This window comes from Carassius gibelio, chromosome A7 (assembly GCF_023724105.1).
Source record: "Carassius gibelio isolate Cgi1373 ecotype wild population from Czech Republic chromosome A7, carGib1.2-hapl.c, whole genome shotgun sequence".
Lineage (NCBI taxonomy): Eukaryota > Metazoa > Chordata > Actinopteri > Cypriniformes > Cyprinidae > Carassius > Carassius gibelio.
This window is the reverse complement of record NC_068377.1, coordinates 35979513-36002457: the sequence shown is the minus strand read 5'-3', so window position 1 is coordinate 36002457 and position 22945 is coordinate 35979513. Positions and strand designations below refer to the sequence as shown.

Here is a 22945-nt window from a genome sequence, read left to right as displayed (position 1 = left end):
GTCTTGTAAGTAAAAGTTAAAATGTTAACATTTTAGTCAATCTGATCCTGCTTTTGCTTCTCATTGCTGTTTTACACACTTAAATCCTTACATAATTAAATCCTGTATAAAGAATACTGCAATTTTTCTAAATCAAATTGAAGTAACTTACCAGAGAGGTGAAATATCTGTATATCATGTCCATGTCTTTGATAGTTTCCACACTGTAGCTTGGCTCTCAATGTTCACTATTACAGATCTGCAGCATATTTATGCCACACCACAAACTTTCACTTTCCCTTTTTTGTGTCATAGCAAATTTTCCCTTCAGAGTACCCTTCTACAATAGGCTACAAATCTGTCATCACCAAAAGCCATCACTAAATCCCTAAACAAATGTATTCCATATATGTCCAAAAGAGAAGTCACTTACAAGCATTTGTAATTCAACTCACTCAACACATTAAACGTAGATTCTCTCCCATGGAAATATGTCCAACCTCCATGATTTTCCCATTTAATATAACAATGTTATTTATCTTCAGTCTCTTTTATATAAGAAATGTTGTCCAACATGATTCTTAACAATTAAAGCAGTTTGAATGCCTTCACTTTTTTATGTTTTCAAGTTCTCAAAGTGGAAGGTGCTAAAGGTCTTTTTTTATGTCGATATTTCTATGGACATTATAATAATTACAATATGTCACCATAACAAACACAGTAACTCATTTGGATAAATCATTCATTCCTGTTTCAAACTCCATCCTGCCACTAACACTCAGCTGTGAAATAATTCATTTATAAAATTATTAAAATACACTGGTTATTAAAAAGAAGATAAACTCTAAAGCAACTGAACTGAAAGAGCACTATTCAAAGAGTTTGTTGTCAGAAAGCTCTTTGGAAATCACCTCTGGTTTTGCTGGGAAAACACCTTGGTTTATGCTTGGCTGCATAAACTTAATAAAAGTGGTGTCAAGGGGTAATCAATCATTCTTGGTAGTTTTAGTTTTGTTTTGTTGCATTCAAATAAGACCTATGTACGTTTATTTGTAACTGATTTTAAAAGATATAACAGGTTTTAAACTAAAAAATTAGATGATTATCTTGTAGCCTAATGCCCACAGGTTTTACTTTCGCTTTGTTTTGAATGTGTTTAGCCTCAGTTAACTTCAGCACAGGTGAGATTTGTTGAGGCAAGTTAGAGCTACAACCAATCCTAACCCCTGACCCACACCCTAATATAAACCAATGAAATTAGCTGTCGGCTTCTTTGCCCAACGCTGCAATAACACGTCGTACATATAAACTTTTGATGCTCTCAAAAATGCAAACAGGCACTGGATCGTTTGCTAAATATGCTATTAGGGTGCGCGTGCTTTCTTCTGAGGTTGATTAAAAATGTAAAATAGCACTGCATAGTCTTCACTGTAAAAATCTAATAACTATCAAACCAAAATAGCAGTAGAACAATGAATGCATCCAATATTATAGCCTACACATCCGTTTTTTTCCTAACTGTTTACTTTCACTTTTGAAAATACTTTCCAAGACATGGTATTTTTTACATATTTTGTAAGTACTTGTTGCTACATGAGCAAAAAGATGCAAATTCGGTGTTCAAGTGTTTTTAGATGCCTCTCCTTGCATGCGGCCCGAACACCAAGGGTGATGAACTGGGCACTTTCATATCTTTCTCTCTAGCTCATAATTGTTTATTTTGCCGACAAGAAGTCACATGATAGATAAGAACACAAGAAAAGGAGAGAAAGATATGATTCTTAACACAGGTGGAGTGACAAAACCTGTTACTCTTTGTGTAAACATACATCAGTTTCTGTGAGGACATCTGTGTTCCCACCAGGATTTATTTATTTTTTAACAACGAAAAAACCTTGGTTCAGTGCAAAACTCTGCTTCAACAGGCCAAAGAGGACGCCTGCAGGAGTGGTGACAAAGGCTTATAAAAAAAAGGCCAAATACACGCTGAATAGAGAGATAAGAGTGGCAAAGTTAAACTGCTCTGAAAAGCTAAAACAACAGTTTTCAGGTAATGAGTCTATCAGTGTGGAACGGCCTGCGCGGTCCAGCTATCACCCATCTTCACACTGATCTTCAACAGATCTGGAGATGTGTGAAGTCTCCTCATGCTTCAAACGCTCCACCATCATCCCTTTACCAATGAATTAAAAAAATCACAGGACTCAATGACCTGTTGCTTTAACATCTGTGGTCATGAAGTCATTTTAGAGACTGGTGCTGGCCTACCTGAAGGACATTACTGGAACCTTGCAGTTTGCTTACCGAGCAAACAGGTCTGTGGATGATGCAGTCAATATGGGATTGCACTATCCTAAAACATCTGGACAAACCAGAGACTTATTATGCAAGGATCTTGTTTGTGGACTTGAGCAGGTGGCTGTTTGGTGCAGTCACATCAACCTGGAGCTCAACACGCTCAAAATAGTGGAGATGTAATTCTGTGTTCCGGATCATTTCCATAAATCATTCTAGATCTTTAATTATTGCCTTTCTCAAGTATTATGTAAATACATATCAGTTCTATATAGAGTAAAAACACACAAATCTGTACATAAATCAATCTACTGTTCTAGATTCTTTCACATTATTTATTGCTTTTTTTTTCTCATGTCAGATGTGTATTTATGCATGTGAACGTCTGTCCATCCATTTGCTCATCATCTATATGTCTGTCTGTCTGTACCAGGAGCACCTTAAAAAAAACACAACAAATTCCTTGCACCTGGCGAAAAAATATAATTCTCATTCTGATTCTGATAGCTTATTGTTGGTTTACGAAAAAAATACAGCCTATCATTGACTTAAATTGACAAAACTTTGAGAACTACTTTGTACTTAATTTGTAAAAAAGAAAAAAAAAAAAAAGAAAAAAAAATTAGGCCTATGTTTGTAGAAACTGAAGGTAAACCGTACTGGTGTGTTGCAGAGGAACGCGTATCTCATGGCAAAAAAGTTAAAAAAACATGCAGACAAATAACACTGCAGCTGGCTATTTCAGTTTTTCTATCAGTTATTACAATCGGTAGAGCACGAAACTCTTAATCTCAGGGTCGTGGGTTCGAGCCCAACGTTGGGAGCTATGGTTTGCACTTCTTAATGGATTTTTCTTCTTCTACTGGTATCTTATGGCGGGTTTGGCAAACCAGCGTAAATGTGCATTTTCTTAATGGATTTAAACGTCTGTCGTGTTCTATAGAGGAAAACGTTTTTTTTCGAGGCTTGAAGTACTATATAAAATGTTATGACGTCACAAACATATTCGACATCGTCTCTGTGGCGCAATCGGTTAGCGCGTTCGGCTGTTAACCGAAAGGTTGGTGGTTCGAGCCCACCCAGGGACGAAAATCTTTATGCTTTATACGACTGCCACCTAGCGGCGTGAAACAACTCAGAGATTAATGTCCTCATGCTTTATCCTGCTGCCATCTAGTGGGCATCCCCGTCTGTTAGCATATAGATAGATGATTCCGTTTTCGTTTTTCAGAAAAAAACATTTGAAGTTTCTACCCTTAGATTATGTTTTTACAAGTCTATAATATAAACTGTTTCATTTATAATATAATTTAAACGATGTCATTGCTTGGAGTGACTGAGAAGGGTCCGCTGTCATTATACGGTACGAGAGCGGCCTCTAGTGGCGGAATCACCGACGCCTCGTGAGGATCGTTTTGCGCGCTGCACGAGTGGGATCTACTTTAATTAGTTTTCAGCTGGTCGCTCTTATGGATTGGTTAGCCAGCGAAGCTGCATATTTAAAGCTAGTGATGTGAAAAAGCAAACTAACACGTTCATGCAGCCGATAGAAACATATAAACACAAAATAAACGCTTCATACAGAGTGATATAATCATATTCAGTAGGTCGTTTGTTCTGTATTTTCACACACCTAATTTCTAACAGCACTTTGTTCATTCTTGAAGTGAACTTTTGCCTATCTCTCTCTCTCTCACACACACACACAAATCTGGATTCTAATTACTTACAGAGCATTTAATCTTAAATATCGGCAATATATATCCCTTCGACTGAGTTTTTATGATATGTATGTTTATTTACATCACGTACCCCTGCTAGAACTGCTTTTATAATAGAACAATTGTAAAGAAATGTAAAAGTCTCTGAAATGTAAATGTTTTTTTCACGCCGCTAGGTGGCAGTCGTATAAAGCATAAAGATTTTCGTCCCTGGGTGGGCTCGAACCACCAACCTTTCGGTTAACAGCCGAACGCGCTAACCGATTGCGCCACAGAGACGGGGCTACGACAGCGCTCAAAACCAAAGCCGTTCATGTGAGGACACGCACGATTCACAGAAATTGTGATGAAATAAGTGTTAGTAACACAATGACCATATAATCATTATTGTTAAGAAACGGTCTTACGTCTTATGATTCCGCGTGTTCTACCATTTATGGTGTCTTTGTAGACTGTCCACTAGATGGCAGTGCAGTCTAACAATGCAGTCTAATGCAGCGGCTGACAAAGCCCTCTCTGAGAGTTTAAAATAACTTTTTAAGCTTTTACTTGGAGATGTCAGACCATATTAAACTACTTCAAACATTAGACCTCATCAAACTGCTAAAAAAAAAAACACAAATAAGCCACTGAGTGCGCAGCTGGGACGATGTTTACATGTAGCCGTTGTGGCTCGTTCTCAGGTTTTGTTAGCATGCTTTAACATATTTTAGTACTACGCTAAAAATCCAATCTTTGATTTTTTTAACATTAGACGCATGTTTCTGTCCTGTTGTAGCACATTTCTAACATGTTTTACCACGATGTTAACATGTGAAACACATTTCTAGCACATGATAAGCAACATGAAAAGCGGGTTCCTAGTTGTGAACAGGTTGTATCTGATAAATAACCGCTTGCTTTTCTACTGAAAGATTCCTGCAAGTGAAGTAATTCCTCAATAAACAGATATTTTTTACAATGTATTGTTATTTTTTGCTTTTAAATGTATTGTCTGTGCCATAAATAATGCTAAATGAATATACATTCACTGTAGAACATATAGATATTTTATACTTAAGAGCAAATAATTTTAAAAGGAGTGTTAGATAAGAAACAAGGTGCTGCTTTGTGAACTACAAAATAATTTTTTATTCAAATTAGCCAGTCGCTGACTGTTATAAAACCAAACACACAAACAATAATCACACATATGCAAAGGATAATTACAACAACAACAACACACTTGTAAATCTACTTTCTTCTCATTTTCTCCAGCCACTGCTCTTTGGACAGGGTTTCTGTGGCAGGGCAGAAGACAGTGCCTCTAAACTGACTGTGTCCGGTCGCGGCCGTCCTGAACGACCCACACTTCTTGCAGGTGTTGGCTTCTACCTTCCTGTTGCAGGTGCGCCGGGCGACGGGACGCTGGGAGCCCGGTCTGCTCAAAGCTGGGACGATGTGAGGAGTCGATGGGATGAACAAAAGCGTAGCCGGAGGTAGAGGAACGAGGCGTTGTGGAATCGCAACCACAGTGAGGGTTGAGGCCGAGCGAGGGCCGAAGGTCCCCAAAGGCTTCCCGGGGAGAAGCTGGACGACTGGTTGCATTTGTGCTGCTAGCTTGGGTCGGACAGCTGGAAATTTGGCTATATCTACCGGGGGCCTCTTCGGGGGAGCTTGTTCTCCTGCGGCTGCATGGGTTTGATTACGCCACTGCATCAGACGGCTCTTACTCATATCCAGCAGCTGCAGGTTAGCATCAGCCAGGATCAGCTGGCGTATCTTGCAGTAATCCTGTAAAACCAGGGACCATACTGTCTCCTCTTCGTCCGGGCCCCTGTAGATCTCACAAAGCCTGAGTAAAATGGCATCCACGAGGGGACAGCGCTGCTGAGGCGAAGACGTTGAGCTCCTCTGCTGTTTCTTGAGCTCAGACATGTTGTGCCACAGCTGCACAATGTCACTGACCTAAACAGATGTGGATTTTAACATATTTTAGCATGATTTAACACGTGTCACTACCATGTTGATCATATGTTTTTTAGCCATTACCAGCATGCTTCTAGTAGCACGTTGTTAGCATTATTTACCAGGTCAGTAACTTATTTCTATCATGTTTTATAAAGCTGATAGCAACTGTGGTGTGGATTAATGACGTAACATCTCATCTTAGGATGCATAAAATGATCAGGCCCACACAATCTACATGTTTTTTCTTTTCTTTTCTTTTTTTGCTTTTACTGTTTTAAATCCACTTCACAGGAGTTTTACAAGAGTAAAACTAAAGAAAAAAATCTGTATTATTATTTTATGTTAACTATAGCGATATACCATTATAAGCTATATAAACATTTTAAAACACAAAAGAACAAATAAAAAATAAAAATAAAAAACACACTATAAAATTACTAAACAATTAACTAAAATTAAATATATTTATTTTAATATATAAAATGCATTTTATTATAATTTAAAATTATACAAAATGTATTATTAATAAAAAACTGGAATAATACTTAACAATACCAAAATAACACTGCTTTAGACCTATGTTCTCCTCATTTATCTTAGTATTTTCTATATTCTCATCAAGCTATGTAAATGTTTTTGACATGGATTGACACTGATGCATAAAAACTTGATTATATAAGAAACACAGCTCACTCACAAATGTTTAGATTATATTATGTAAACATATATTTATTTTTTCAAGTTAGTGTTGATTTATGTTTCATACCTGCGTGCTGCTGAGATGATTCTCAGTCCTCAGATCCACAAGATAATCAGCGAGTCTGTCTACCTGATCCAAACCTGACGGGTTCTCATTTTTCACTGTCTGAAAATGCAAAAGATGATAAAAATAACGTCATATGCAATTTTTTTAGATAACTTACTAAAACTATACATGTTCCGAACAGAAATTATCACAAGAAACTAACACAGAAAGTACTGCTGAAGCACAATAATTTTATTATATACAAAACAATAGTTTTACGTAATAATAATAATTATACATTTACATTTATGCATTAAGCTTTAGACTTTTATCTAAAGCGACTTACAGTGCATTCAGGCTATACATTATTTTACCAGTATGTTATTAAGTTATATCAGCAATTGTATAAATATAATAATTACAATTATTGTAACAAAGCTATATAACCATAATATAACAATATAATTTTAAAAATGTAATTAATATATTTCCAAATTAATTATATTAATTATGGCATTCTTTTTTGTGTGAAATCTGTTATCAGTTAATTAAAAATGATTCAAGTTAAATTAAATTGCGCTGGTATGAAGCTTATAGTGCAGCTGAACAAAAACCACAAATCATTATTTACGGAAAACTGACAAAATATTCATGGTTGCATCAACCGAAGGTTGTATAATGTTAATGTTCTACTTTATAAACTCTTGAATTCATGGTGCATATATTGGCGTACCTCAGGGATCTGTACTGGGGCATCTTCAGCTGTGGACGAGGTGGAGGGAAAGGCTGGTGGATCATCAAGGAATAAACTCACAGTTGGGTCAATACTGACATCTTCATCAAACCCCCCATCCTCCTGCCCTTCATCATTTACATCCTCCAGCAGCCTGATGGTCTCCTCGGTGTCGGGGTCCACTGTTTGAGGTGGCTGTCCCATTTGCCTGAGCAAATAGTCCACTCCAATGAGCTCTCCTAAAAAAATATGGAATATGGAATGTTATGAACTAATTACTAGTGTACTTGTATGTATATACTGTATTCTGCATAATAAACATAAATTGCATGTATATCAATATGCAAGGATAAACATTACTGACATACACACTACTATTCAAATGTTTTGGGTAGGTGAGATATTTTTGAACAAATGTTTTTGAACAAAACCTCTTTTGCTCACCAAGGTTGCATTTATTTGATACAGCAGAAACTATTTCAAATAACAATGTTCTATGTGAATATATCTGCTGATGCTTAATATTTTACTGAAAACATTTTTCAGGATGAATTTGATGAACGGCAATAACATTATAAATGTCTTTTCTGTCACTTTTGATCAGTTTAATGTGTCCCACATAAATGTGCATATTGTGCACAAGTAAAGATGCTGCTAATTGAGACAGACTAACTACATGGACAGCGAGAGCTTTACCAGTGTATTGTTTGGGTGGAGGGAAAGTCCGCACGAGCTTCCGGCCGAACAGCTGGAGGTAGTTGTCGTTGACGTATTCCACTATCTCTCCTGCATAGCTGAGCACAGATGAGGGTTTGGTGCCGATTGACGTCGCTAACTGTTCCTGATTCCACTTGTACAAGCCATCCAGAAGATACAACTGGAAATTCAGGCTGTTAGCACCAGCACCTGTTAAAATAGTAGAACAAAGGGTCTTCTAGAACGGTCAGGTCAAACTAAGCATGCAGCTCTAAACAAGACTGTATTTAGAAAGAGCATCTTAACCAATTAAATGATTTCAGAAATGCACTTTCATTAATTCATTAAATATAAGTCCTTCAACATTTATTTATTGCATTTAAATTAATTGTACTGTATTATAACATTAGATTTAATTTTAGTTTAATAATAATAATAATAATAATAAATGCATACATCTCATTAAAGTTTGTTAATTTAAACAATAAAAATAGAAAAGTAAGTAAAACAAATCAAAATATATTCTTTAAAAAAAATGTAACTTTGCTTCTCTATATTTACTGTAGATTTAATGCTTTTTTTTTATCTGGTCTCAAACAATCAGGTCAAACTGAGCAAGCATCTTTAAGCAAGAGTATACTTATATGATCTCACCAAAGCATGCAGAGCATTAAGAAATTTACTCATTACAGAAAATGGTTTCCATGAATTCACTACAAATGGCTTCTCTGTATTTATTATTCATAATTATATTTTAATTTATTATTAACATTCTTTGTTGACATTCCTCTTCTGCTCTGGAAGTTTATGGCTGCTCATAGAAACACTTACAGGAAAGTTATGAAATTTGGCACACAGATAGAGGACAGTTTAATCTGTTAACATGGTAAATTTGGAGTTTCTATCTCTATCCCTCTAGCAACACCAACTGTCCAAATTTGTACTTATATTTATGCTAAAAACCTTTGAACCATGATTAAAATGTTTTTTTCTTTTCCATCTTTGGGTCATGCAAAGTCAATTGGACACCCAAATTAAAAATGTAACAGATCAAGGTTCTTTGCAATGTTTAGTAGTCTGAAAAAACAACTTTTAGTTTGTCTGATTTTGACCAAAATTGCCAGAGATCAACTTCAGACCATGCTGGCAAAACGTTATGAAATTCAAGTTGATTAGTTAAACCGTTCTCGAATAACAGGTGAACGAATTTGACGAAGATCACGCAAAAATGGATGTGAGGCGCTATAACCGCAATGGTTTGGTGTATTGAGACCAAACTTGCCGTATGTTATAACAATTGCATGTTATATTAGGACATTAAGTAAAGATCATATTTCATGAAGATATTTTGTAAATTTCTTAATTTTTGTTTAGTAATATGCATTGCCAAGAACTTCAATTGTGATTTCCTCAATATTTTTTGCACCCTCAGATTCCAGATTTTCAAATAGTTGTATTTTCAAATATTGCCCTATCCTAACAAAGTTGATTTATTCAGCTTTCATATGATGTTTAAATCTCAATTTCAAAAAACTGACCCTGATGACTGGTTTTGTGGTCCACGGTCACATATGATAAATGGCTATTTTTGTTTATAACTTCTGATTGGTTTGACCTAAAAATCACAAAACTGGTCTCTTTTTAGGTTCGGTGCAACTCGCAGTTTTCCTATGTCTGTTATTTTTTATTTTGTCATAAAATCCTATATTTTACAAACATTTAGGCGTATCTTAACGAAAACTAGGCAGGCCTATGTGTCTTCTTTGGCACCATGCCCTGATGGTACTCAAAACATTTCGGGGCAGCGTCTTCTCCCTTATGAAACAAAAATATATTGCAGTATATTGGAAGATATAATGTAATATATTAGGCATATATTCTTATATATATTTATTTTTTCCAATATATTGCAATATATTGAAAGTGGCAATCATTTGTATATTTTGCAATATATTATATAATATATGTATCATTAATATATTATTAAATGTATTCAAATATATAATATATTAGAAAATAAAAAGGGAAAATAATATATTACAATATATGACAATATATTTTAAGAAATATATTGGTAAATATATTTTCCTTTCGTATGGGCTTGAGGTCAAAAGTTATAATAAAATTTCAAACAAATTCAATTAAATTATTCTTTGAGGTATTCCAATAACATAGATACCAATTTTGCCATTGTTTTCCAAACGTCTGGTCCTCCAATTTAATTTATTTTGAAAAACCCCTTTTTCGAACCCCTCCTAGCCTGTTGGTCTGATTTTTTCCAAATGTATGTATTATTATTTAGAATAACAGATGAACACATCCTTATTATATTTTTTTTTACATGTAAACGATAAATTAAATTTACTAATGGTATAAGAAATCTAATTTAAGATATATTCTATAAAAACAATGTGCTTCTCAAAATGTTTATTTAATTTGATCTGGTTTTCAAAAAATACTTTTTATTTCCTAGCAGCATCTTTGAGAGGAATAAAGTGTATATTGATTCTATTATAATTCTAATGAGCCACAAACCTGGAATGAAGCTGTTGAGATGTCGGTGGAAAGACTGGAGGTCCGTCAAGCCCCTGGCACACCTGTATTTAGTGAGAATCAGTCCTCTCCTGGTGACACTGGTGCCTGTTTCAGTGTACAGAATCACACCTGGCACATCCTGAATGCACGGCACGTGCTTCTTCTGATCTTGCCAGATGTTCTCCATCTTAACCGCGTCCAGCAGAGGGACGCCGAACGGATCCCTCCAGTTCTTCAGCTCCTGCAAAAGCTGCTCAACATAGCGAACAGTGGTCTCCACTCCACGGGTCCTGCGGCGGCAGTGAAGCACCAGCTCTCTCGCGGTAATCTGGCTGTCTACGAGGTCATTCGTGATGAACGGCACCCCTTCCTGCTCCAGATGCTCTCTTTTTGTCTGCCGAAGCAGGGCGAGGTCGAGCGGGTCCCATTGGAAGATGCAGACTGACAGACGTGCAATGAAAGCTGAGTACAGGGGATGGGTGTCAGACGTGCACCCAGCCGCCAAACGGAGCATGAAGCTCCAGACATCCAGCCTGATGTGGAGGTCAGGCCATCCTCCAAACCTGGCCTGCATCTCACTCTTGTGCCCATTCTCACTACAGCAGCCGGAGTCCATGTACATCAGCACCGGAGGAGCCGTGGCAGCCTGCCGGTAACGATTCATCAAGCCTGAGGCCATGGAGTCCAGACCGGGTCCTTCCTGAGCCGTGAGGACGCTGATAAGGACCTGACCCGTCTCGTTGGACACAGAGTACAACCAGTGCTTGTCTCCTTCAGCTCTTCCCGACAGTTTCCTTGCAATCTGAAATAAAAGAGTGCACACTGACAACATCATTTTATTCTACAAACAAATTAAAAACTATTCCAGATGCACATAAGATTTCAACTTCTAAAAGTTGTATCTGTTATAATAAATTATAATATTGTTTTTAGCCATGAAAATTACGATTTATGACAAAATTTTAATCATCATGTAATTATTGCATGGAAATATTATGGAGCTTTATTATTATAGTTTATTTGAAATCTGTTAAATGGAGTATTTTTATTGTTAACTAAAAATAAAACCATTTAAAAACACTTTTGTTCCTTAAAATAAAAGTTAACAGAAACTAAATAAAATAAAACATTTAAAAAGTCAAATCAAATTTTCATTTAATTTAAGTTACTAAATGAACTAAAATAACTCAAACTAAAATGGACAAAGAAATCTATATTAATGTATTAAAAATAAACTAAAATCAATAATTAAAAAAAAATTGAAAAGGAAATTAAAATATTCATAAAACCTATAATAGTATCTCAATCCCATTTACTACTATTGCTAGTTTAGGAAAAAGGGATGCTCTCTCTGTCTCTGTTGTTTTATATTTTGGGGTAAATTGTCATTCCTAAGAGCATTTTACTGGAAAAAATATACATATGCTCCACAGAAGAAAGACTGTTGATTAAACAATTAGAGGATTTTCATTTTTGTTTGAAGCTGCTTCAATACTATTACTGGCATCATCTCATTGGCATTTGCACATTTTTGATGACAGAATTTACATTTTCTGATGAGGATACCATTTCTATAACTATATAAGTTTATTTTACATAACTTAAACAAGGTTGGTCAGCAAGTGAACACATCTGATGTTCTGTATAACTTTACAAACAGCATGATTCACAGTTCTGCAAGCTCACGCTGTATTTAACCTGGAACTTTCCTTTAGCTTGCCAAACAAACGTCAACCAAATACCTGCACTGATGAATGTAATTTTAATATGGACCCAAATGTTGAGGTGATGCTGGCCTTCATGTGCTCCAGCCGACTGACGATGTCCCGGCCGTAAACCGACAGCAGCCATTGGCTATTAGGGATGTCGCTGGGCTCCGGTGGCTCAGGACACGCAGCCGGGAAGAGTCTGGGGCGACTGACAAAGTCTGCACACTCGCCCATGTAGAGCGACAACTGATCAAGCCACTCGCCTCCATGAATGTTTCTCAGCTGCTCAGCCAGACGGGTGAAGCTCAGCGTCCGATCTCTCAGCATGCGGACAACACGCATGTCACATGCATACCTATGTGTGCGAGAGATTTATTTAGACCATGCCAAAAAAAATAATAATAATTGATTGCACTTTTTTTTTTTCTAAAACTCAAAAGCATCCTAAGTTGATCATAGAGGGCTTGGTGGCAATGGTTCTATGATCTTCTTAGGGTTATGATGCTTGTTTCTGACTAATTTCAGAGTGCTAAGTCCAAAAATAGTGTCTGTTTTGCTCTGGCACGTCACACTTTCTAACAAATTATGATGCATTACCTAGCATTTTTTACTTTCAGTAACCATTTGTAAGGTGAGGTTGTCTTTTATTCTTCCTTAATCAGCAATTCTGAAAAATCGGCTGATTTGCACTTGTATGAAATTACTTTATATCTAATCCTGATTTCAAGTAAGAATTATGGCCAGTGACCGAACAAAATGAAGAAAAGAAAAAAAGCTTACTTTGTAAGAAAAAAAAGAAAAAAAAAATTACATTTTTGAACATCCTTGTAAGTTAAATCATACATTTCTACAAATATTTTGTAACAATATACACTACTTTTTGAAAGTTTGGTTTCAGTCATTTTTTTTCTTTCTTATTAGAAAGAAATGAACAATTTCATTCAATAAGGATGTTTTAAAATATGAAAAAGTGATACATTGTTAGAGAAGATTTCTATTTTGAAAAAATGCTTTATTTATTTATTCATTTATTAGTTTTTTTATTTTATTCAAAGGATCCTGAAAAAAGTATTGCAGCTTTCAAAAAAAAAATAATAATAAAAATTAAGCAGCACAGCTATTTCCACAACTGATAATAAAATTATCATATTAAAATGATTTCTGAAGGATCATGTGACAATGAAGACTGGAGTAATGATGCTGAAAATACAGCTTTGATCACAGGAATAAATTGCATCTTAAAATATATTCAAATAGTAAACAGTTGTTTTAAATTGTAATAATATTTCACAATGTAACTGTATTTTTGATTAAATAAATGCAGCCTCGATGAGCAGAAGTGACTTCTTAAAAAAATCCTTTGACTGGCAGTGTGTATATACAGTATATATAAAATGTGAAAAATCTTCATTCTCATTTGCATGAAACAGTACGTGATGTTAAGTTTTAGTGCTATTTTTGAACTCATCATTGCATCATCAATCTTGGTAATTTTAGGCCTTTTTTGCATCCGATTGTTTTCTTCGAGATGCATGGCTGTGTTTTTATATCAGTCATGATATTAGACTGTAACTCACCGCTCTGTCAAAACCAGTCTGAACAACTGACGGCGAGGTAAGTCCAGCTGGTTCAGGACAGTCTGGCTGCTGGACAGGTAGTTTAGCTGGCATGAAGTACACCGGAGCATCTCCGTCATCATAAGATAATACCTGTCAATGTCCAGGACCTTTCGGACTCTCTTGTGGACACTGTGGTGAAGCAACTGTTTGCCGCAGACAGGACAAAGCAGCTCGGCCTTCCACAAGTGGTTAGGCATCCAAACCAGAAGGCTGTGACTGAGGAAATGCTCCGGAGATGGAGCCTGGACGGAGGTCTGCGCTGGGACCGGCGGATCGTACCACATGTTCACCTGTGGACGAAGTTTGTCGCCGTGAAAGAGCTCTGTTGCGATCCACCTCTGATCTTCTGACGGGATTGTTTCTCTCATCTCATCTGGAAGCCAAAACTGAACCGGACCAGGACCAGGATCGTGAGCGGAGTCCAAATCAGCTGCAGGAGGAGCAGGATCATCTTCTTCATCCTTAGAGAAACACAACAGAAGACTGTTGCCTGTTGCCACCACAAATAGAGTGCAAGTCTGTGGGAAACACTGTAACCCCATTTACATGTTTTAAGACGTGTGTGTGTCTTACCCGGTGCGAGTGGAATCCACATAAGCAGTTCACCGATGGCCGTCCAGGAATCTGCATCGGACATTTCTTTATCTATGATAACACAATACATACATGTTCAGTTCAGTGGCCAGCATAATATGGTCATAAATGGCTGGGGTTGTATTGTACCTCTCAAAAAAAAAATCTAAATACATGAATACATGTTCAATTAATAAAATATATTTTATTAATAACACACAACAATTCTTGACAGCTGTAGAAATTATATTTTTGCAAAAAGAAAAAACATATTTTAGTAACACATTGGCATTATTTTTTGTTTTAAAATTAACTTTACATTATTGTGGTTTATATAATTATTATTTAATATTTTTTTATAATAATTTAATTATACTTTTTATTAGTGCGGTTAATCATTTAGAGAATTATTTCACATTTTTTTCTTCAGTTAATTGCGATTGATTCCATCTAATATTAAAGTGCTCCATTATGCCATTTTTAGTGATCCTAATATTGTTTTGGGAGTCTCCTACAATAGGTCAATAGGTTGAATCAGGTGTTAGATGAAGGAGACAGTGCTGCTGCTCCAGGACAGTTTTAAAAACCACTAAATTTCAAAGACATGCTCTTAAATGGGACTCATTTATAAAAAATACTTACATGCACAGTTTAATGCAGCTTTAATCGCCTTTTTGGTAACTTCATGACTCATCGACAACATAACGACAACATTGCGTGTTAATATGAAATGATAAAGGTTACAGAACAGGAATTTTACAGGAATATGGCCTGACAACATCTCATGGTGCAGAGGTGAAGATGGACTGTGTGTCTAATAAATCTCCCAGTGATGTGGTTGTAAAGATATCCTGGGCCTTAATAAACGCAGTTCTTGTCAAGAAAAAAGTGACAGCAGTTGTGAGTGGGGTGATTGACTCTAGCTTCGCCCCTGTGTTAATAGTATTAAATATTTAATGCATTAAACTGAAAAAATTATGCATGCATTAATGCACTAATTATGACAGCAATATCTTTTATCAATTCACGAACCCCTTGCAGATCCATCACGCACCTCAGTTTGGGAAACCCCAATGCAGACTAACAATAGCACTTTACAACTTAAATAATGTACCATTATTTGGTTTGTATTGTAGTAAAATGGGACAATTCTGCATTGCTATGGGCTACTAACAATTGGGGTATGAGGTTTAAATTATGTTAAAAAAAATAATAATAATAATCTTAATGGTTAATGTGGCCTGCCATTTCTTGACCGTTCCTGTGAGTTGACTCTTATAGTCCATACACACCTGCTGAAAGAGGTCATGCCATTTCCTCTGCCGGGGCGCAGGTCTGTTTCCAGCATCAGAAGGCCAGTTCCCTGAGGATGCAAACCGCTGCAGACGGGACATCCACGCCTCGTCACTCATTGCCTTATGGGATTTTGATTTTGGCATAATCTGAAAACAAACACGAATATGAATACGTTTACTTCATTAGGAACCTGATGCACAAGGAATTTGTTTTCATAATTTTTCATTAGTTTCTCATTTCCTCTCTTTATTACAGAAGGGTGGGTGGATAAAAAAAAAACTCATAGGGATCCCCCTGTGAGTCCTGGTTTGATGCAAACAAGATTTGCATTGATTACAAGCTCAGCTCAACTAGAAAAAAAACTAAATCTGTTTGCAATCACGTTAATGGGTCTACATGCATTGACCATTGACTGTATAAAAACATGTATTGACCCATCACTAATTCAGACATATAGTACGGTGGCCGAGAGAACTCGATGCGCTGCAGCTTAAGAAAACACATGCAAATAGATATAATCTTCATCAATTTGATAACACACACTCTGCAAATGCTCACATCACAACCAAAAAAGAAAAAAGAAACGCAAACAACACCTGCAAATTAAGAAAACAACTTCATTGATTTGACAACACGCGCGCTGCAAATGCTCACAACATAACCAAATAAAGAATTTTATTTGAAGTGCATTTGGCAGTGCTTTATTTGGTTGTGTTGTGAGTATTTGCGTGTTGATGAAGTGTATAATCTAACGTGACTAATCCAAACATTTGCTAATGCACTGCTGTTAACTTAGTTAAAAGTAACTTGTTACCTTGCTTTGGAATTCGAGTCCATCAAAAAAAGCCTAGCAATCGTTATCAGTCGCGCGCAACTAACGTTAGTGATTGAAAGTCGCGAAAAAAATCAAACGAACAGATTGAATGGAAATAGTTGTTTTGGCTACAGTACCAGGTAAAACTATTATATTCTTCATTGCGCTCACCGCCCGGCTAGCTCAGTCGGTAGAGCATGAGACTCTTAATCTCAGGGTCGTGGGTTCGAGCCCCACGTTGGGCGATTACTTTTCATCTTAAAGACTCTGTGTAAACCTTTAGTAACGAAAATATAAAATGGTGTGCACATCCCAAACACCCGAATAGGACGCAGGTGCAAAACAACTGAATGATATAGACAAATAGTGAAAAAGTGAAGTCTGCACACTGAAAACTACTGCTCCAGAGGAACTTAATCAATCATGTTTCGACCTTCAGGTCTTCATCAGGCACAATATCAATGTGAGGTGAAGTCAACTTTAAATAGACACAGTTGATCACCTTAATTAGGCACACCCAAGAAATAATGTGACACATACAAGTCATGTCTATTATGTGACAAATACAAATCATGTAACAGATACAAGCTACGAGCATATTTTGAATCTCTATAAAAATGGCTTAATATCAAAACCCTCATTCAACCCTAAAGGTGACAACGTTTTTAAAGTACAAATCCCAAAACATTCCCTCTGTAATAATTTATACTCATAATCCCCTCCTCTTCTATAAAATCTATAATTACTTGGAGGAAGAGTTGGAATGTCTCGTTTGATATGTTAAGGATATTCAGATTTAACAAAAAAGCCACAATGATTTTTTTGATATTTAAAGACTAATTTTGGACCAGTTTTGAAGACACCTGATAATTTAGGACCACTTGAAATAATATGCCAATGTTTGTTTAGGACTCTACGAAACTCTGCACCCAGTGCAAAGTATTTTATCGTCCACATGGGAAAATTATGAGCTTGCGTTTTATTATTATGCTTTGTTCACAAACACTGCATTTGAGATGTCTCGTTGAATTTCTTTTTTGGCATCTTCGATCCATTCTATACGACACCCACGATTCAATAACCATTTAGTTAAATCATTGGCTTGATGAGTGTAAGATTTATCCTTACTACAAACTCTGCTCACACGCTTAAATTGGCTGATAGGTATACTCTTAACTAAAAGTCTAGGATGGAAACATTCACCTCTTAAAATAGTATTGCGATCCATTGGTTTGGGAGTTTCCCCATCACATATTTATACTCGAACATCAAGAAAACTACTGCTCACTGGATCACATTCCATAGTGAAATTCACATACTCAGTCCTTGAGTTAAGATAATTAAAAAACCTCAACATCTCTGCAGGTGTGGCCTTAGTAATCATAAAAATGTCGTCAATCTACCGTTTATAAAGCAAAATCTTAGGGAAAAAGAATTTGACTCATTTAAAATAAAGTCATTTTCAAACACTCCCACATACAAGCAATATAATACAATATAATATAAGCAACATAATTAGGGGCCATTTTACTACCCATTGCAGTACCTTTAACTTGTAAATAAAAATCATCCTGAAAAGTTAAAACAATACTTGCTCAATCTAATAATCTAATAATAATAATTGGATTTATACTTTAAATACTTTGTCACCTTTTGTGTTGAATGAGGATTTTGATATTAAGCCATTTTTATAGAAACTCAAAAAATCTTTGTGGCTTGTTACATGAGTTGTATTTGTCACATAATAGACATGACTTGTATGTGTCACATTATTTCTTGGGTGTGCCTAATTAAAGTGATCAAATGTGTCTATTTAAAGTTGACTTCACCTCACATTGATATTGTGCCTGATGGAGACCTGAAGGTCGAAATGTTGCCTGATTAAATTCCTCTGGAGCAGTAGTTTTCAGTGTGCAGACACTTCACTTCTTTACTGCACAATGTATACACATTTGTACATAATGCTGGACTCAGTTGTAACATTTCCACCACAACCAACAATGCCCTGTCAATTTCCAAGTGTAGGCCTATACCTGTGGTGTGTCAAGAGCAAAAATCAACGTAAACAAATAACATGTGTCTTTGGTGATGTGACGATTGAATACATTTGGTTTGATGAGGAAAAAGGACATTGGGTGCTGCTTCTGTTATGGCGTTTTGAAGCCTATCAGACTGTGAAACAAAAAAGAAACGAACGCATTTTCATTTAAAAGCAACTTATATATTATATGTAAAAGGATATTGATTAATGATAACTTTGGGAGTGCGTTTTGGATTATTTAAGCATGTTAAGTATTAATTGTCTCATCGGTTTTCTTGTTAAGTCTCGTGTAGATGATCGATTCCAATCAGCTGACTTGTAATAAGTTCAAAGTACAACAGCCATATAAAGTTTATTATGGATGTTTTATTTTTTTTTCCTAGCGGATGTATATATGTATATATAAATAAATAAAAAATGCTACAAGTTATTGTAAAAATAATATGCTATTAACAAGCAAATCGAAAACTCGATCACGTGATTTAAGGGAAATTGAACTTACACGAGGATGATACTCGATCGGTTTCAGAGGGTATGGAAACACATGTAAACTTTAACCTGAGTAATAACTAGATTTACGATGCCTAACGATTTGACTCGCCCGTAAATAATTGTGGCACATATTTTATAGGTGTGGTGAGCAGTTCAACTTGAACCCTAAAACCACACAATAAAAACAATAGTGGTTGTTGTTATGACAGCGTCAGTAACGTGAGATGATCCTCCTTCCCTTTACCTGTGGACCGGGAGAACAGGAAATGCACCTGAGCTCAGTTTCCTCTTTAAGAGCACAGCATCTCTCTCTCTCTCTCTCTCTCTCTCTCTGTCACACACTGAGCACGTTTACTCTCTCTCAGCACCACTGTGATATAAAGCCTTCAACGAGGCTCCTTCTCCGTGCCGAGAAGGTAAGTTTTATGTCCGATTTATTAAGTTGGATAACTTTCAAATTGTACTGTGTGTGTAATTGTATTTACCTGTAGTATTGTGTCAGTCACATTTCCTATTTTGCATTAACTAAAGACGACGAGCCAATCAAAGTACACGAGGGGCGGAGCAACAATCGACAGAAGCCATATGCAAACATCCAGCTGAGACAAGACGTGAACAATTTATTTTTTCATAAAAAGATGCCTCGTTTTAGTTCAAAACTATAACGTTTTCTATCAAGAATACTGATTTACTTGTGTTTCTTAAAAAATGGTCTCATCACATTTATTAATCACATAGGCCTATTCTTATTCTTAAAAAAAAAATAATAATAATCTGTTGTATTGTGAAGAGATGCGCCCAAATGTTCTTCTGTTAAAATTTTGTCTGTGCATTCCTGGCATATTTCATATTTCCTATTCAAGTACAGTGTGGTATGACATCATGTCAGTTCAGGGAAACAGGTTGTTGCCTAATTTTGTCAGGCGAGGTTTATCAGATCAAGAAGTGACGTTTCTTTGTGTTTGATCCTTCTGATGAATAGCCTATATATGAATATGCTGAAAAACTACAAAATCAGATCAAGTTTTTCATTGCATGCCAGTGTTTTACAGCAAAACAGTGTTTATGTTTTTATTCATACACATTTGTATCTGTATAGTTGAATAGTATAAATATATATATATATTTTTTATTCTTTCCCTCTCATGTTGTATATGTCTCCTTGTCTTTAAAGTTACAATGAAGCACATTGTTTTCTTGCACATTGTAATTGGATTGTTTTTATGACTCCATTGTTGGTTGAATTTTGAGATGTGGGTGTTGCACTCAAAAATGGAGGCAGAAGAGTGTGAGATTTCTGGGGCAGAGTTTAGGGATTAAGATTGGAAAAGTCCAGCATATATCACCAGAGAGAAGTCTGTGTCTCGTTTCACCAGAAGGTCCTGTTATGACATTTTTATTAAAGGGGTCATATGATGTTGCAAAAAAGAACATTATTTGGTGTAATGCAACGTGTTTATGTGGTTTAATGATCAAAAAACACATTATTTTCCACAGATTGTTGCTCCTCTATGCCCTGACTGCCTTTCTGAAATGTGTTGATTTTTACAAAGCTAATCATTCGGAAAAGCAAGTATGCTTTGATTGGCTAGCTATCCAGTGCATTGTGATTGGCCAAATACTTAAAGCGTGTGACAGAAATGTTACACCCCTTAACATACTGTGATGCCGTGTGTCACGGCACGAAGAGACAAAACCAATAAAACCCATTACAAACAATGCATTTGTTGTATCCAGTGGGGACATAATGACTGATTGTAATGACTTATACTGTGTTTTTACGCGTTACGTTGCATATCGCACTGCTGAAGCATAAAACCATGTCTGCATATGTGATCGAGAAAACTACAAACAACAAGAGCTACTTTACACTGCGCAAAACTCATGTTTGAATCATCAGTGGCAAATTCTTTAAATATGTAAACGTACTTACAGACTGCATGTCAGAACAGGTGGTATTGTTAGTTCATGAAACAGGCCTGAGGTAAACTGTTAATAATTGTGTTAAACAGACAAATATTTGGGTTTAACGGTTCTGAAACAGTGTTGTAAATACAATTTAACCAGTGTTGTAGTCGAGACCAGCTCATTCGAGTCCGAGTCCAGATCGAGTCCAGAGAGGGTCGAGTCCGAGTCAAGACCGAGTTCAGAAAGGGTCGAGTCCGAGACAAGACCGAGTTCAGAAAGGGTCGAGTCCGAGTCAAGACCGAGTTCAGAAAGGGTCGAGTCCGAGTCAAGACCGAGACCAGAGAGATTGGGTCTGAGACAAGACCTAAAGAAATCTTCAAGAGTATGTAAAATGTTTGGTGGAAACAATAAAGGTTAAAAGGGCCACATAGTATGTGGTGTAAAGGTAATTTTATTAGTATTATGAAGTGTTACTTGTCAATATTAAGTGCTCATTTTCACATAACATCGTTGTACCACTATACACATCCATATAACCTTTCTAGTACACATAATATTACTGTACGACTCTATATTGTAATTCTACATAACACTTCTAGTACAAGTAACATTACTGTACCACTATACCTGTAAATGTTCAACTGTAACAGCTTTTACATAACTTTTAACACTGAAGCTTAACTAATGACTGCTAATATCCTTACAATTTATTGGATTATGTGCACTTTAGATGTTGTGAAGATTAGAGATGGGCATAATTACTTTTCAAAAAAATAAGTGAGGAGACCATCCAGCTACCCAACCAAGCACGATGTGGTCTCATGATTAATCCACCCCAACTAAAAACTCTCTCTACTGGCGCAGAGGAAGCGGGGACTGACAACAGTCACCATTTTATCACTTTCTGTAACAGCAACGGATAATCTAATGCTAATTTCCCTGGATGGTGCGTTTTAATGCAGGGTAAAATACACACTATTTTTTTTAGTTACGGAGGGCATACACACAAGAGCCGAGTGACTGTCCAGGAAAATTTCATCCAAAAGTGTGTATGTGCCAGGGGAAGAAAGCTGGATCAAATGCCATATAAGTTCAATGCATTCTGTCAGACATTGTTTTTGAGGGGGAGATGTTTAGTGTTGAGACAGTCAGTCTGTGTCTGTATTCATTATATAATTTAATTAAACAATATTTGTTTTTTTTTCTGTGACCATTTTGTCCTACTTTGTAAAAATAACACAGTTGAGAGAAATAATGTAGCAATGTGGCTTCCTGGAAAGCGGGATCACTACAGGCGGATGGCAGGAGGGTAACTTAAGGCCGGTGACACACTGGCTGCGTTGCGTCTCTACTGCGTGCCAGAAACGTGGTGGCTGCTTCGCGTTTTCTGTGTCTTTACACACCAGAAGCGTGCCTGCACGCGGCGCTTGGCACGCTGCTGCGGCTGTAGGTGACATAGAGGGAGGCCGCCAAAAAACCAGGCTCTTGTCTTCATGACAACAATATCAAATTTATTTTTTTATTTTTTTACACACCTACTGATAAGACACCATCAACAGTATTGACGGCAAAATAGAGTATGTTTGACAGGTGCAATATTTGAAAATCGATCATTATTAATTTATTTTTAAAATTACATTTAAATCTGAATTTATGTCAACCTATAGACTTTCAATTATCAAAATGTCATGAATTAATATGTATTTGTGTACAAAACGACATATAAACATATTTTCCTAGTATATTTTGCCTGGAAACGCTTCCAACATGCACGCGTGTCGCGTGAAAAATAGGCGTCGGTTCTATTTCTAGCATGCACGGGTTTTACGCGCGTCTCAC

At 36.3% G+C, this 22945-nt stretch overlaps 1 protein-coding gene and 3 non-coding genes across 4 annotated transcripts; 2 read left to right on the top strand and 2 right to left on the bottom strand.

Annotated features, from left to right (window-relative positions):
• Positions 1 to 3288: 3288 nt before the first annotated feature.
• trnan-guu (transfer RNA asparagine (anticodon GUU)) lies at positions 3289 to 3362 on the top strand. Its single transcript has one exon. It is a non-coding gene; the product is annotated as a tRNA-Asn (tRNA).
• Positions 3363 to 4200: 838 nt separating this feature from the next.
• On the bottom strand, positions 4201 to 4274 carry trnan-guu (transfer RNA asparagine (anticodon GUU)). The gene has a single exon. It is a non-coding gene; the product is annotated as a tRNA-Asn (tRNA).
• An 825-nt stretch (positions 4275 to 5099) lies between these two features.
• LOC128017397 (uncharacterized) lies at positions 5100 to 15993 on the bottom strand. Its single transcript, XM_052602775.1, has 9 exons — positions 15848 to 15993; positions 14556 to 14627; positions 13941 to 14443; positions 12397 to 12718; positions 10655 to 11456; positions 8120 to 8329; positions 7424 to 7662; positions 6712 to 6810; positions 5100 to 5942 (listed from the first exon to the last, which is right to left on the bottom strand). Exons 1-9 carry the CDS (start codon positions 15965 to 15967, stop codon positions 5229 to 5231), a joined length of 3081 nt encoding a protein of 1026 aa, XP_052458735.1. The 5' UTR covers positions 15968 to 15993; the 3' UTR covers positions 5100 to 5228.
• Positions 15994 to 16837: 844 nt separating this feature from the next.
• On the top strand, positions 16838 to 16910 carry trnak-cuu (transfer RNA lysine (anticodon CUU)). The gene has a single exon. It is a non-coding gene; the product is annotated as a tRNA-Lys (tRNA).
• The last annotated feature ends 6035 nt before the right edge of the window (positions 16911 to 22945 follow it).

Coding starts and splice junctions, on each gene's coding strand:
- LOC128017397 (XM_052602775.1), bottom strand. CDS start 15,967: ATGAGTGACGAGGCGTGGATGTCCCGTCTGCAGCGGTTTGCATCCTCA. Junction 14,444..14,555: donor GTGGATTCCACTCGCACCGG/GTAAGACACACA, acceptor TGTTTCTCTAAG/GATGAAGAAGATGATCCTGC. Junction 5,943..6,711: donor ATCATCTCAGCAGCACGCAG/GTATGAAACATA, acceptor ACATCTGTTTAG/GTCAGTGACATTGTGCAGCT.